This window comes from Nipponia nippon, unplaced genomic scaffold, assembly GCF_047370975.1.
Source record: "Nipponia nippon isolate SJK-2023a ecotype South Korea unplaced genomic scaffold, ASM4737097v1 scaffold_51, whole genome shotgun sequence".
Classification (NCBI taxonomy): Eukaryota; Metazoa; Chordata; class Aves; order Pelecaniformes; family Threskiornithidae; genus Nipponia; species Nipponia nippon.
The window spans coordinates 118,148-133,203 of record NW_028262371.1 but is presented as its reverse complement, the minus strand read 5'-3'; the positions used below and the strand labels follow the sequence as shown (position 1 = coordinate 133,203).

The 15,056-nt window shown below is 57.1% G+C and overlaps 1 protein-coding gene across 1 annotated transcript; it reads left to right on the top strand.

Annotated features, from left to right (window-relative positions):
- Positions 1-1,812: 1,812 nt before the first annotated feature.
- LOC104015858 (olfactory receptor 14C36) lies at positions 1,813-10,247 on the top strand (the record flags this gene model as incomplete). Its single annotated transcript, XM_087734999.1, has 2 exons — positions 1,813-1,826; positions 7,986-10,247. A coding segment is annotated over exon 2 (783 nt), but the record flags the coding sequence as incomplete, so codon positions are not given.
- Between the last annotated feature and the right edge of the window lie 4,809 nt (positions 10,248-15,056).

Below are 15,056 nucleotides of genomic sequence, written 5' to 3'. Positions count from 1 at the left end.
TCCTTCTCCTCCTTCTCCTCCTCCTCCTCCTTCTCCTCCCCCCTCCTCCTCCTCCTCCTCCTCCTTCTCCTCCTCCTGGTCCTCCTCCTCCTTCTCCTCTTGCTCCACCTCCTTCTCCTCCTCCTTCTCCTCCTCCTTCTCCTCTTGCTCCACCTCCTTCTCCTCCTCCTCCTCCTCCTCCTCCTCCCTCCTCCGCCTCCTCCTCCTCCTCCTCTTTCTCCTCCTCCTCCTCCTTCTCCTCCCCCTTCTCCTCCTCCTCCTTCTCCTCTTGCTCCACCTCCTCCTCTTCCTCCTCCTCCTCCTCCTCCCTCCTCCTCCTTCTCCTTCTCCTCCTCCTCCTCCTCCACCACCTCGTTCTCCTCCTCCTCCTCCTTCTCCTCCTCCTCCTCCTGCTCCTCCTTCTCCTCTTGTTCCACCTCCTCCTCCTCCTCCCTCCTCCTCCTCCTCCCTCCTCCTCCTCCCCCCTCCTCCTTCTCCTTCTCCTCCTCCTCCTCCTCCTCCTCCACCTTCTCCTCCTCTTCTTTCTCCTCTTCCTCCTCCCTCCTCCTCCCCCCTCCTCCTTCTCCTTCTCCTCCTCCTCCTCCTCCTCCTCCTCCTTCTCCTCCTCCTCCTCCTCCTTCTCCTCCTCCTCCTCCTCCTCCTTCTCCTCTTGCTCCACCTCCTTCTCCTCCTCCTCCCTCCTCCTCCTCCTCCTCTTGCTCCACCTCCTTCTCCTCCTCCTTCTCCTCTTGCTCCACCTCCTTCTCCTCCTCCTCATCCTTTCTCCTCCTCCTCCTCCTCCTTCTCCTCCTCCTCCTCCTCCTCTTGCTCCACCTCCTTCTCCTCCTACTCCTCCTCCTCCTCCTTCTCCTCCTCCTTCTCCTCTTGCTCCACCTCCTTCTCCTCCTCGTCTTCCTCCTCCTCCTCCTCCTCCTCCTTCTCCTCTTCCTCCACCTCCTCCTCCTCCTCCTCCTCCTCCTCCTCCTCCTCCTCCTCCTCCTCCTCCTCCTCCTCCCCCCTCCTCCTCCTCCTTCTCCTCCTCCTTCTCCTCCTCCTCCTTCTCCTCTTGCTCCACCTCCTCCTCCTCCTCCTCCTCCTCCTCCTCCTCGTTCTCCTTCTCCTCCTCCTCCTCCTCCTCCTTGTCCTCTTGCTCCACCTCCGTCTCCTCCTCCTCCTCCTCCTTCTCCTCCTCCTCCTCATCTTGCTCCACCTCCTTCTCCTCCTCCTCCCTCCTCCTCCTCCTTCTCCTCCTCCTCCTTCTCCTCTTGCTCCACCTCCTCCTCTTCCTCCGCCTCCTCCTCCTCCTCCTCCTCCTCCTCCTCCTCCTCCTTCTCCTCTTGCTCCACCTCCTTCTCCTCCTCCTCTTCCTCCTCCTCCTCCTCCTCCTCCTCCTCCTCCTCCTCCTCCTCCTCCTCCTCCTCCTCCTCCTCCTCCTCCTCTTGCTCCACCTCCTTCTCCTCCTCCTTCTCCTCCTCCTCCTCCTCCTCCTCCTCCTCCTCCTCTTGCTCCACCTCCTTCTCCTCCTCCTCCCTCCTCCTCCTCCTTCTCCTCCTCCTCCTCCTCCTGTCCGTTTCCAGCCCCATGGCGCTGGGACTTGCTTCTCTCCCCCCCAGCTGGGCCACCAGCCCCCAGCTGGCCCGGTCTGGCCTCAAGCTGGCCCACACTCACCTTTTCAGAGGTGAGGGCTCCGAAAGGCAAAGACTCAACGCGTCCTCTGGGCTCTCCTCGTCCTCCACGGCAGGCTCTTTTCGGCCCTCTCCCCACCGCTCTGCAGTGCCGCCAGCGCAGGAGCCCTGCACAGAGAGGGGTGAGCGCAGGAGATGCCGCAGGGAAGGCGCCTCGACCTGGTACGGCCCCACGCAAGGCAGGCAGCCCCCACGCTCCTAGGGCTTAGGGACCTTCCCACCTTGGCTCCCCGGCAGCAGAGGAACGCCCTTTTCCTAAGCATTTTTCACCGCCTGCGCCTGCCATTGCTCTCGCTCTTCTTTCCAGGCCTTTGGAGCTGCCATTTTTGCCCTCGCCTTCTGCTGAAACTTCTTGCGCTTGCATCCTTCCTCCTCTAGCAGGGGCTGCGGTCTCCCCGGCGGAGGGCTGGGGGGGCTTGAGCTCTCCCCCTCCCTCCTGCCCCCTTCTTTTCAGCCTCTTCATCAGCCCTGCTTTGCTCGCGGCCCTCACGGACCCGCTGCAGAGCCTTTCTGCGACGAGCCCTGAGCCAAGCGACCGCGGGGCTGGAAGCAACCCAGCTGCTTGCTACCCCAGACAAGGCTGGCGGTGCCGCCGCCATTGCAACCACAACCACATCAAGGCTGGGGGTGTTTCTGGAGGTGACAGAAGCGAAGGCTGCCTTCTGAACGGACAGAACAACCTGCTGCCTCTCCCGAAAGCCTCGGGAGAAGTGCTTCAGCCGTCGGCTAAGTGCACGCTAAGGGATCTTGAAAGAAGTCGCACGTGTACATGCTTTTCTACGGGTGGATACGACACAGTGCCCCCAGGAGCCCCTGCCACGTACCGGTCCTGCCCTCCTCTTCCCTGGCCTAGCAGGGGGTGCGGGTTGGGGTCCAGCCTCCCGCAGTTGGTGGCTGCTGCACGTCCCTGTCCCCGACCGATGCCGCTGCAGCACTGCCAGCTCACTGCAGGCGCAGCGGGAGGAGGCGGTGCGAGCACAGGGAGAGCGCTCTGCAGCGGGGGCTCCCGAGCTGGGCGACCTGCCCCACGATGCACGTCGCCACCTCCCGCAGGGCCTGGTGTGTCCGTGGGGAAAGGCTCCTGCACCGGCCTTTTTTTTCTCTTCTGCCAGCTGCTTTTTCTCTTTCTCCAAGTATTTCTGGACGTGTTTCTGGAAGCTTCTCCTTCCCCTTTAAGCGTTTATTCTGCAGGGAGACCAAAAGGCAACAGCCCCTGCAGAGGGCTGACCTGTTTTCATGCCTACCCTCCTTTCTGCCCCTTCTCTGCCTTTCCCTCCACGCCGCTTTGCTCCCAGGCTCCTGCAGGCTCCACCAGCGACCGCCGGGCCCCTGGCTATCCCCGACAAGCCTTGCGGTCAGTTGCCGACAGAAACATCCACAAGGTTTTCGGGTGTGTTTCACGATTCCGTCGGAAGTGAAAAGGCTGTTCTCAACGGGCAGAGTAACCCGCCTCTCTTCAAATAAGCGCGGAAGCAACTCGGCAGCAGCCCCGTGAACACACGGTGACGAATCTTGGGAGAATCGGCGTGCACGGAGCGACGCTTCTCTACGGTCCCGTCCGACACGCTCGCTGCGGCAGCCCGTGTCAGGTACCTTCTGTCTCCTCTCAGTGGTTCTGGCAGTGAAGTCTGCTCTTCTGGGTTTCTCCAGAGGAATTCGTTTCTCTTTCCCCTCCTTTGCCTTCAGGGAGCGCCCCTGGATGGCCGGTAGCTGCCTGCAGAGACGCAACAGGGTGCGTGGGCGGGAGGAGCCGGTTCTGCATCTCGCGCTTCCACGTGGCGCGCCTGCTCCTGCAGCAGAATGCGCTCTGCTTGCCTCCTTGGGATCAAGTCCACGGAGACAGCGGAGACCCCAAGCCATCAGGCTCGGATGTCAGCCCAGCAGCCCCCCGAAAACTCGGGACGCCCAGGTCTAGGCCCTCTCTTGCTGCAGCAACGAGAGCGATGGGGGGCCTACGCCCGGAGATACCGCTACGCCCTCCAGGTCAGCGCACCGAAGTCTGCTCAGCGGTCCAAAACAGGGAGTGCTCGCGGGCTCTACGAGCAGGTTGGGCGCTGGGGACGCGGTGTCGAAAGGAGGAGGACGCGACCCCATGCGAAAAGCAATCCTGCCACTCAGCTCTCTTTGGCTTTTCTCTTTTGCAGCCATAAGACGGGCGTTGGCAGAGAAGAGGCTTCGGGTTAATCAGAGGAATCCTCTGCAGTACCTAACGGCAGAACGCTGTCCTCAGCCAAGAGAAAGGTCGGGGTCGTTTCAATCTGAGGGAAAGCCAGAAAGACCTTCCGCTCCTGCAAGGAGCGTTTGCAGTTACTCAGCACGTCTGCACAGCAGGAGCAAAGAAAGAAACGAGGCTGCCCGCAGAGCCTCCCAAGAAGCTACAGGACGCTTGCCATCCACCAAGAAACCGTTGGTTAGTGGGACGTGGATAACCGCACTTGGAGTTGGTCTAACCTCTGTGTCCAGGAGAACCATCTCGCTCCCACGGCGACGAGAGCACGGGGTCACCCTGATCCCGGTAGGAAGCTCGCTCCTCTCGGCTCTCTGACGCTGGTCTGACTTCCCAGTCATTGCCGGTGACCGCTCTGGAGAAAGCCTTGCTCAATGAAGGAGACGCTTCTCAGCAAGATCCTCTAAAAAGAGGAAAGGAGACGATTCTTCAGCACAGCATCGCGGCGGTGTTCTGGGAACTGGGAGCCTGTTGCGTCCCGGTTCCACCGAGAGCGACGGGCAGGCCTGCTCAGGCCTGTGGTAACCCTGATGAAGGCGGTCCTTTTTACCCAGGTTGTATCCAGTGGTCTCCAAAATCGGAAAAAAAAATCAGCGGCGCTCGGGTACTGCTAGAGCTAAGGAGGACGTTCTCAGCGTGTCTGCCGTGCTTCCTCAGTTTGAATCAGAGCCTTTAACATTCATTTTGCATATTCAGTTAGGCTCGTAGGAAGCCGTTTGAGCAATCGCTGAGCGAGAGATTCCGGCAACCTGCCCAACCCGCCGACGTCAGGCTGACAGACTCGGCTTCGCCTTTCCCGCCAACGGCAGCGCAAACTCCGCGCTCCTTCCCCCAAATGAGGCCTCCGCAAGCTTCACGGTCCCGTCGCAACTTTTCATCCTGGCTTCCAAAAGTCGGGCTGGACTCAGCGACGGCTTTACTCCAAAACAACGCTACTCAAAGCCTGCTGCCATCCTGCAAGAGGACATCTCGGAAGCTTCTGGTGTCCCGAAGCGTTACCGGCCTTTCTGCTGCAGGAGTCGAATGCCCTTACGGATCGCTGATCCCAGTTGGGTGTCATCACCCTTGCAGAGGCGCTGCTGACATCCAGCACGCACCCACAAACGGCCCGGGACTGCCTGGAGGGTAAGGCAGGTTGTCTTCTGCTCGTCGAGGTTCCTGCAAAGTCAGATCGTAGCGTTACTCTCCGCGGAACGAGGCATGAAAGACTTTTATTTCAGCGCTTCCAGTCTTTTTTTCCCTCAGAGGGATGAACCGGCAAGAATATATGGCTGGATGCTACCAGCTGGGATCCAGAGAGCCATTTTCCTCACTGAAATAGGAAATGATTTAAAAAAACAAAGGGCAAAACAAGTGTACGAGTAAGGTGCGAGCATTCTTTACCTGGAATGCAGCGTATGTCTTCGGCTTCCGGTCATCGAAAAGAATACTGTTCGCACAGCGAGCCTCGCAGGGTTTTGAGCGATTGATCCGTACGAAAGGGGAGACCTCTACAAGGTGTATTTAAGACGCACGGAGAATTTCGAGGACCGTTGGGAAACCCGACCTGGTGTTTTTGATTACCGCTGGCCGCTGCCAAGTTTAGAACTCCATGCACGACGTCAACTCCCAACTCTTCCCAGAGATTCCTGATGATCTCAAAGTCTACGTCTCTTAGTCTTCGTCCCCGATTCAGCAATCCACCTTCCAGGCCTTATCACCAAAGCTTTATTTTTTGAACCCTGCTATCCAGCTCCTCCGGAAGAAGAAAGCCGTTGTCTCTTGTCTTTGCTGAGCGTTGTTTTTATTATAAGGCTTATTTTTCTAAAAAGAAGGATAACTTTTTCCGTGCGGTCTTCCAGAAGCGGCACGTGAACAAGTGCGTAAAGAAGAGCTGCGTCCCCGGGGCCATCGCCACCGCCTGATTCTCTCATTCTTCCATTATTTACTAATTTATGCTTCTAGAAACTCTAAATTTGATACCAGAGCAACCCTTAGGCAATTCATATTTTTTTGGGGGGGGGGGGGGGGGAAGATACATCTTCCCATCGTGGCGCTAATGGGTGTAACCTCGGCCAACTGGAAGAGTGCCGACTTGCCACAGGGCTTTACTGGCCCAGGACTCGACAGCCGGGAAGCGTTCGATGAGATCTAGGTTTTAAATGAAGAGAGGAGAGAATAGTTCGGTGGCACAGAGCGTGATGAACGGGTGATTTAGAACGCTGAAGGTGTTATCACCGACTCCAAGAATGGGTTGCGGTGGAAGGGACCTTAAAGATGACCTGGTTCCAACCCTTTGCCACGGGCACGGACACCTTCCGCCAGCCCAGGTCGCTCAAAGCCCCGTCCAACCTGGCCTTGGACACTTCCACAGCTTCTCCGGGCAACCTGTGCCTCACCGCCCTCGTCGCACAGAATTTCTTCCTTAGATCCAATCTAAATCCCCCCTCTTTCGCTTTAAAGCCGTTCCCCCTTGTCCTGTCACCACGCGCCCTTGTAAAAAGTCCCTCTCCAAAAGCGGAGAGCAACTGTGGTTTCAATTTGACGCTGTAAGAGTGGACTTAGAGCTCGATGGCAGGGTTCGCTCTAGCGATGACTGCCGGGAGGAACCATACAAAGGAAAACCGAGTTACGCTCGAGTTAGAGGGATGCACGGAGAGACCGGAGGTGCAAAGGGTGAGGAAGACCCTCCCGTGGAGTGACGAGGTTCAGAGTAGACCCCCTTGCTTTCTAAACTCCTGAAGGAGCTTAGGCGTGGCTAGGTCCAGTCTTAGTCTCAGACTTGGAGAACGGTTTATGTCTAAGGGGTTGTACGTGCAAAGTTTATGTAGCGGTTCATTAGCACCAGTTCAGCGCGCAAAGTCACCAAGACAAAACCCAAAGTTACCGTGCTGCAAGGTTAGGCGTGATATCGGTCGCTCACCAAAGCTCTGCCCTTGGTAAAGGGTCTCTCTGCCTCGAGGAGCCACCTCGCGAGGCGTCCCAGCTCCGGGGGAGGTCACCGCCGTGCCGCCACGCTGCCGAGCGGGGAGAGCGCAGAGGCGGCTCACCGAGGCTGCCGTGTTTATAGGGTGAAGTGGTTGGCTCGTAGTCAAATTACAGGCGATGGAAAAGGTCTGCAGGAGGCTCCTTGTACCCACAACTTTGTTCCTTGATAAACGAGTCTTGGAAAAGCCATGCGTCAGCCGCACGGTCGGTGTTCCAAGCCCGTGTGCGTGGACGCTCACGGTGTCGCTCTGCTCCTTGGTGGGGTTTCAGAGAATGGATTGAAACATGAGGAGTTCACGGCCCGGCGACGGCTCAGGCCTTAACGTCCTCTGGAGCCCGCACCAAACCGCCGCCAGCCTGGTCAAGGGGTCGAGCGCATCCATCGCACCTCGTCCCGCAAGCAGAGCGCTTGGCGGGGGGCTGTCGGGGGTGTCCGATCCCAGCTTCTGCCTCCCCTCCTGCTTGGAACCCCGCCACGTTGCCCCACCCCAAGAGGCCACCGCGCCCAGTGACTCCGTGACATCAGCCCCGGGGCCAAGGCCACCGCGGGCAACGTGACTACTGCGGGCGCTACATCGGCTGCTGCACCGGAGGCGACGAGCCCTCCATTGCCACGTGCCGATGGCAGCCATGAATTTGCTCCCCCTCCTCCTCCTGCTGGCCGCGTGCTGGCCTGTGCACAGCACATGGGACAGCTGTGGGTAAGTGGCCCGAGGCTCTGGGGGGGAGCTGGGGCAACCATTATGGGGTCACTGGAGGGTACCCGCTTGTCCCCCGTGGCCACGCCACAGCTTCCCGAACCCCATGTGGGAGCCTCAGTTCCCTGCCAGCACCCAGGCTGCTGGCACAACTCGTCTACGGGGCTCAAGCAGAAACAGGGACGGACAGACGGATGCCCCACGGGGCTCCCTGGCCCTGCTGTCCATGCGGCGCCGCGTGGGGAGGGAAGACGGCTGACCTTCAGCCTCAACAGCAGCAGGACAGTAAGGAGTTTCTGGTTGCAGAGGGACCTGCGGGCTCCGGCCCATGGCTGCTCGCCACGGCACGTGGCGCGTCGTGGGGGGCAGAGGATCCCTGGGGAACAGGCACTGGGCATCTCTGACCCCCTCTCTCCGTCTGCCTTCCAGGCACATCACCACGTGGTGACGGGGGCCACCCAGCTGGGTCCTGAGGCCCACGTGCGCCATATTAAGCGGCTCCTGGTTCACCAACACTACAGTAATATCTCGGAGAGGAACGACATTGCCTTGCTGGAATTGGACCAGCCTGTCCAGTGCAGCTACTACGTACAGCTTGCCTGTGTGCCCGACGCCTCGCCGAGAGTGTCAGAGCTGACAACCTGCTACGTCAGTGGCTGGGGTTCCACGACCGCAGGATGTGAGTTCCCAAAAAGCGCTCGCGTCCGGAGCGCAAGCTTGGCACGCTGGGGAGACGGGCTGGGCTTCTTGAGAAGAAGTCTGCCTACAGAGAGATGTCCCCAAAGCAGGGCAGAAGGGAAACGCGGGTACGACGCCTCCAAGGCGCAAAGCCAAGCCCCGCGGAAGGGGTTCACCCAGAGAGGGGAGGAGGACCGCGGCGAGCTGCACCAGCTCCGCTCTGCTGTGGCTCTTTCGAATTCGGTCTAAGGGCAGCGTGGGCTCTTCAGAGGGTCACCGCCTCCCCGCTTCCAACCGAAGGACAAGCCGCACACAAGCCCCGTGGCGTCACCAGCAGAAGGCGAAACCTCCCACGCCTGCAAAGTTTCACCTTTTGCCACAGGCTCTGCTTTCCCTGAGGGGGAAAAAAGAGCAGAGCTGCTGATGGCTGAGGAGGAGAGCCGTAAGCGGAGCCTTTCTCACCTCCACTTCTCGCCTGCCCTCGTCCGTGAAACCCGAATTCTCTTCGTAAGCAACTGCCGGTTTGATAGCATCACTGAAGAGCTGAGAAGGAGAACGCTTGTCACCCCGAGAAAGGGCCGCTGGGCTCAGTACGGAAACTGTTCCCACCTCCCAAGAAAAATAAAACCCTCTGCAACTCCCTGGAGCTCCCAGGTAGCCAAAGAGACGTACCGGCCCCTTTTCTGCTCTCTGCCTACCGCAGGCTCCGTGTCCTTGGACGGTAGATCTCGTGGATGAGATGTAGCCAAATCGCTACGTTTTACCTTCACTGCATTGCTGCCTTCCGCAGCGGACGCAAAGTAAAAGGGCAAACTGAACGTCCAGGCAAAGCTGAAGCTTTTTTGGGTCTCCTTCATATCCGTTGCGGGGCAAAAAAAAGGGAGAAGCGGTCAGTGAGGCCTCGCTGTAGGCAGGCTCTGCCGGAGCGGTGGAACAGATGGAGACCAGAGCCCGATGCGGCCTTTTTAACCAGAACTCCCCCTGCCCTTCTGCCACGTTACCTGTAGCCCTGTGAGGCACGCGGCACGCCACAGCCTGCAGGTGACTCAACTCTCATAGATTTTTACTTCACAGGCGGTAAGGTCCGGCCACCCCAACCTCGGGAGGCCAGGGCCTTTATTTCAGTTTTGGAACAAATCTACTGCGTATTTACCTATCTACCTGGCTGCCCTCCTGGGCGACGGCCTCATCACCACCGCCGTGGCCTGTGACCACCGCCTCCACACCCCCATGTGCTTCTTCCTCCTCAGCCTCTCCCTCCTCGACCTGGGCTCCATCTCCACCACTGTCCCCAAAGCCATGGCCAATTCCCTCTGGGACACCAGGGCCATCTCCTACGCAGGATGTGCTGCCCAGCTCTTTCTCTTTGTCTTTTTGATGGCAGCAGAGTTTTGTCTCCTCACCATCATGGCCTACGACCGCTACGTGGCCATCTGCAAACCCCTGCGCTATGGGACCCTCCTGGGCAGCAGAGCTTGTGTCCACATGGCAGCAGCTGCCTGGGGCACTGGGTTCCTCTATGCTCTCCTGCACACGGCCAATACGTTTTCACTCCCCCTCTGCCACGGCAACGCTGTGGACCAGTTCTTCTGTGAAATCCCCCACATCCTCAAGCTCTCCTGCGCACACTCCTGCCTCAGGGACGTTGGGGTCCTTGTGGTCAGCATCTTAGTAACGTTCACCTGCTTTGTTTTCATTGTGCTGTCCTACGTGCAGATCTTCAGGGCCGTGCTGAGGATCCCCTCTGAGCAGGGACGCCACAAAGCCTTGTCCACGTGCCTCCCTCCCCTGGCCGTGGCCTCCCTCTTTCTCAGCACCACCATGTTTGCCCACCTGAAGCCCCCCTCCATCTCCTCCCCACCCCAGGACCTGGTGGTGGCAGTGCTGTACGCGGTGGTGCCTCCAGCAGTGAACCCCCTCATCTACAGCCTGAGGAGCATGGAGGAACCCAGGTTGAGGAGGAAGAAGCACATGGGGGTGTGGAGGCGGTGGTCGCAGGCCACGGCGGCGGTGGTGATGAGGCCGTTGCCCAGCAGTGCAGCCAGGTAGATGCCCAGGAAGAGCCAGAAGTGCAAGAGCTGCAGCTCCCACGTGTCTGCGAAGGCCAGGAGGAGGAACTGGGTGATGGAGCTGCTGTTGGACATTTGCTGCCTCTCGGCATGGGGATCTGGTCAAGGAGGTAAAGGAAGGGAGACGTTAGGGCAGATTGCTTTCTTTGAGAAAAAACTATTCAATCTCTTATAGAAACCCCCCAAAGAGCCTTTCCCTTTTTGGGAAGAGCTTTGGTGAGCTGTGGTTGGTGCTGGCTGAGGGGGCCCCAGGGAGCAGCAGGCTCTGCTGGGGGCTCTGCAGGACCCAGTCCTGCCCTACACCAGTAGGTAAACAGGAACTCGGGGTGATCTCAGATTAAACCCAGTCGTGATGTCAAAGAGCTTTTCAGCATTGTGGCTCCCAATTCACCTGACTGCAGAGCAGAGCTGTGGGCAGTTTGGGTTGTGCCTTCTGCTCTAGTTGCCCCAGCACAGCTGAGGAGTGGTTGCAATGAAGCAATGCCTGGCATTTCTGCTGCGCTGCAAGGGAAACCTTGTGGGTGCTGAGCTTGGGCACAGGGACTGTCCCTTAGTGCAGAGTGAGGACAGCCGCTCTGTCCATCAGCCCTGCTCTCAGCTGCCCTCTGCTGGCAGCTCTTCCAGCTGGAGGACTATCGCACTCGGGTGTTCCCCCCAAAAGAACGAGGCCAGTGCTGGGAGCAGAGGAATCCAGTTTCCCAGTGCAGATCTCCAACCCCCTCACCCCATCCCATCGCACCTGAGGAGGATCTCAGCTCTGTCCTCCCAACCAGGGACACAGAGGGCTCATGACAGCTGCCCACGTGCAGCCACCCAGCAGCATCTCAATGACCTTAGCACCGAGGTGTCTTCTCCATGGGGCTCCTGCATAACACAGAGATGCCCTGGGAGAGCTGTGCCCTACGGGAGGGCAGCCTGCAGCCCAGCAGGACCTCCCAAGGACAGAGCCAACTCTCCTGAATTTGTTACGTCCTGAAGGGAGGGTGAGATCAGTGCCAGCCGCACGCACTGCAGTACCAAGAGCCCCACAGGTGAACAGGGTGCGAGCTGGGTGCTTTTCCTCCATGGCCATATGTGCGTGACGGCACACGCAGCGTTGGTGTCTGAGCTGCGCTTGAATCCTCACCCCCCCACACCTGTCTCCCTTCCTCCCTGCCCATGGCTCTGCTGCCTGCAGCTCTTCTTGGCCACGACCTCTTCATGTGTCCCCACGTCCCCTCCCTCTCCGTGTGTCCCCACATCTCCTCCCTCTCCATGCTCTCGGAGCCCATCCCCCCCGCTGTGTGCTCAGCTCTGCCCTGCAGGCCCCTCCTGGCAGCAGGGCTCTGCCCTGGGTGCGCAGGGGCGAAGGAGCAGCTCAGGCAAGTCCCAGCGAGGACTGGGGTCTCGCTGCCTTCTCCTGAGCAGAGACATAAATGCCCATCTCCCACTGCCCACCCAGCCACCCAAGAGGAGAAAACTCAGCGCACAAGCACCTTCCCTTTCAGTTAATGCCCTACCTTGACATCCATCTTTAAAACGATGCTGTGCAGATGTCCTCCGGGTGATGTAGAAGCCTGAGCAGCCCAGACCTGCACCCTCTGGGCAGCAGAAGGGCCCTGCACTGCCCAGGGTCGCTCCTTCCACCCACAGCTTCTCCCCGCAGCTTTCAAGGGCGCTCCGCGGGCAGGCTGAGTGCCGGCCCTGGCAGGTGGCAGAGTCCCTGCCCCAGCACTCAGCCCCCTCCAGCACCAGGACCCTGCTCTGAAGGACGGCCCTGGGCACCCCCGGATGCGCGCCCCTGCAGCCGCCCCAGGAGAAGGCAGCCGTCGCGTCCTGCCCTCTGACTCTGGCAGGGTATCCCTCCTCTGGAGCACGGCCTTCACAATACGGAGGAAACCCCGAGAGCCATCCTGCCAATTGCTGTCTGCAGCACGGTGCGCCACGTCTAGGAGACCCCGCCAAGACACCCGTGTGCGCTGCCCCGCTGCCAGAGACGTCACTGCGCTAAGGGCTGTGAAGCTTGCTCCTCCAGTGAGCTCTCAGCATCGTTCCACCCCACGCAGCCCGTAACAGCCCTCTTCCTTCCCCCCTCTCCCCTGGGTGCCTGCAGGCAGCGCCCTCAGCCCTGCTGCCCTGCGCAGAGGGGCTGCTCCTGGGCAGAGCCGTCTCCCTGCAGCGCCGCCCGCTTCCCACCACCTCCCTCCATCCCAGGGCCCAGCCCAGCCCAGCAGCAGAGGCCCAGCCCGAGGCGCTGCAGCGTTCGTTACACGTCAAGGCTATACCGGCGGGTCTCCAGCCGACCCGGGCTGCGGAAGGAACGGTCAGCACACGCAGCGCGGGTGTTCGGCTTCAAAGTTTACGGCGCGGTAGTCGACGTCCATACCCCCAGCAGTAGGGGCGTCACGTTGTAAGGCACGGAGACGAGGGAGGGTCGACCCTGAACTCGTTCCCTGCAGCGTGAGATCTTCCGCTCACCAGCCCTTGTCTTCACTACAGATTTCAAGTCTCAAATCCACTTGGCCATGGGGATTTTAATTATCAAATCCACCTCACCACGAGGATTTTGATTATCAAATCCACTTGGCTAAGGGGATTTTAATTATCAAACGCACTTGACCAAGGCGATTTTAATTCTCAAATCCACTGAGCCATGGGGATTTTGATTCTCAAATCCAATTGACCACGGGGATTTTAATTATCAAATCCACATGGCGACGGGGAATTTGAGTCTCAAATCCACTTCGCCAAGGGGATTTTAATTATCAGTTCCACTTGGCCAAGGGGATTTTGATTAGCAAATGTACTGGGCTATGGGGATTTTGACTCTCAAATCCACCTGGCCACGGGGATTTTAATTATCAAATCCACTTGACCAAGGCGATTTTAATTCTCAAATCCACTGAGCCATGGGGATTTTGAGTGTCAAATCCAATTGACCACGGGGATTTTAATTATCAAATCCACTTGGCCAAGGGGAATTTGAGTCTCAAAATCCACTTGGCTACGGGGATTTTAATTATCAAATCCACTTGACCAAGTCGATTTTAATTCTCAAATCCACTGAGCCACGAGGATTTTGATTCTCAAATCCACTTGGCCATGGGCATTTTGAGTCTCAAATCCAATTGACCACCGGGATTTTAATTATCAAATCCACCGCACCACGAGGATTTTAATTATCAAATCCACTTGACCAAGGCGATTTTAATTCTCAAATCCACTGAGCCACGGGGATTTTGATTCTCAAAACCACTTGGCCAAGGGGATTTTAATTATCAATTCAACTTGGCCAAGGTGATTTTGATTCTCAAATCCAATTGACCACGGGGATTTTAATTAGCAAATCCACCTGGCCACGGGGATTTTAATTCTCAAATCCACTGAGCCACGGGGATTTTGATTCTCAAATCCACTTGGCCATGGGGATTTTGAGTCTCAAGTCCAATTGGCCAAGGGGATTTTAATTATCAAATCCACTGCACCACGAGGATTTTGATTATCAAATCCACTTGGCCAAGGGGAATTTGAGTCTCAAAATCCACTTGGCCACGGGGATTTTAATTATCAAATCCACTTGACCAAGGCGATTTTAATTCTCAAATCCACTGAGCCACGCGGATTTTGATTCTCAAATCCAATTGACCACGGGGATTGTAATTATCAAATCCACATGGCAACGGGGAATTGGAGTCTCAAATCCACTTGGCCACGGGGATTTTAATTATCAGTTCCACTTGGCCAAGGGGATTTTGATTAGCAAATGTACTGGGCTATGGGGATTTTGACTCTCAAATCCACTTGGCCACGGGGATTTTAATTATCAAATCCACTTGACCAAGGCGATTTTAATTCTCAAATCCACTGAGCCACGCGGATTTTGATTCTCAAATCCAATTGACCACGGGGATTTTAATTATCAAATCCACTTGGCCAAGGGGATTTTGAGTCTCAAATCCAATTGGCCAAGGGGATTTTAATTATCAAATCCACCGCACCACGAGGATTTTGATTATCAAATCCACTTGGCCAAGGGGATTTTAATTATCAAATCCACTTGACCAAGGCGATTTTAATTCTCAAATCCACTGAGCCACGGGGATTTTGATTCTCAAATCCACTTGGCCATGGGGATTTTGAGTCTCAAATCCAATTGACCACGGGGATTTTAATTCTCAAATCCGCATGGCCACGGGGATTTTGAGTCTCAAATCCACTTGGCCAAGGGGATTTTAATTCTCAAATCCACCGCACCACGAGGATTTTGATTATCAAATCCACTTGACCAAGGCGATTTTAATTCTCAAATCCACTGAGCCATGGGGATTTTGAGTCTCAAATCCAATTGACCACGGGGATTTTAATTATCAAATCCACTTGGCTAAGGGGATTTTAATTATCAAACGCACTTGGCCAAGGGAAATTTAATTCTCAAATCCACTGAGCCACGGGGATTTTGATTCTCAAATCCACTTGGCCAAGGGGATTTTAATTCTCAAATCCACTGAGCCATGGGGATTTTGATTCTCAATTCCACTTGGCCACGGGGATTTTGAGTCTCAAATCCACTTGGCCAAGGGGATTTTAATTATGAAATCCACTTGGCCACGGGGATTTTAATTATCAAATCCACCGCACCACAAGGATTTTAATTATCAAATCCACTTGGCCAAGGGGAATTTGAGTCTCAAAATCCACTGGGCCACGGGGATTTTAATTATCAAATCCACTTGACCAAGGCGATTTTAATTCTCAAATCCACTGAGCCACGCGG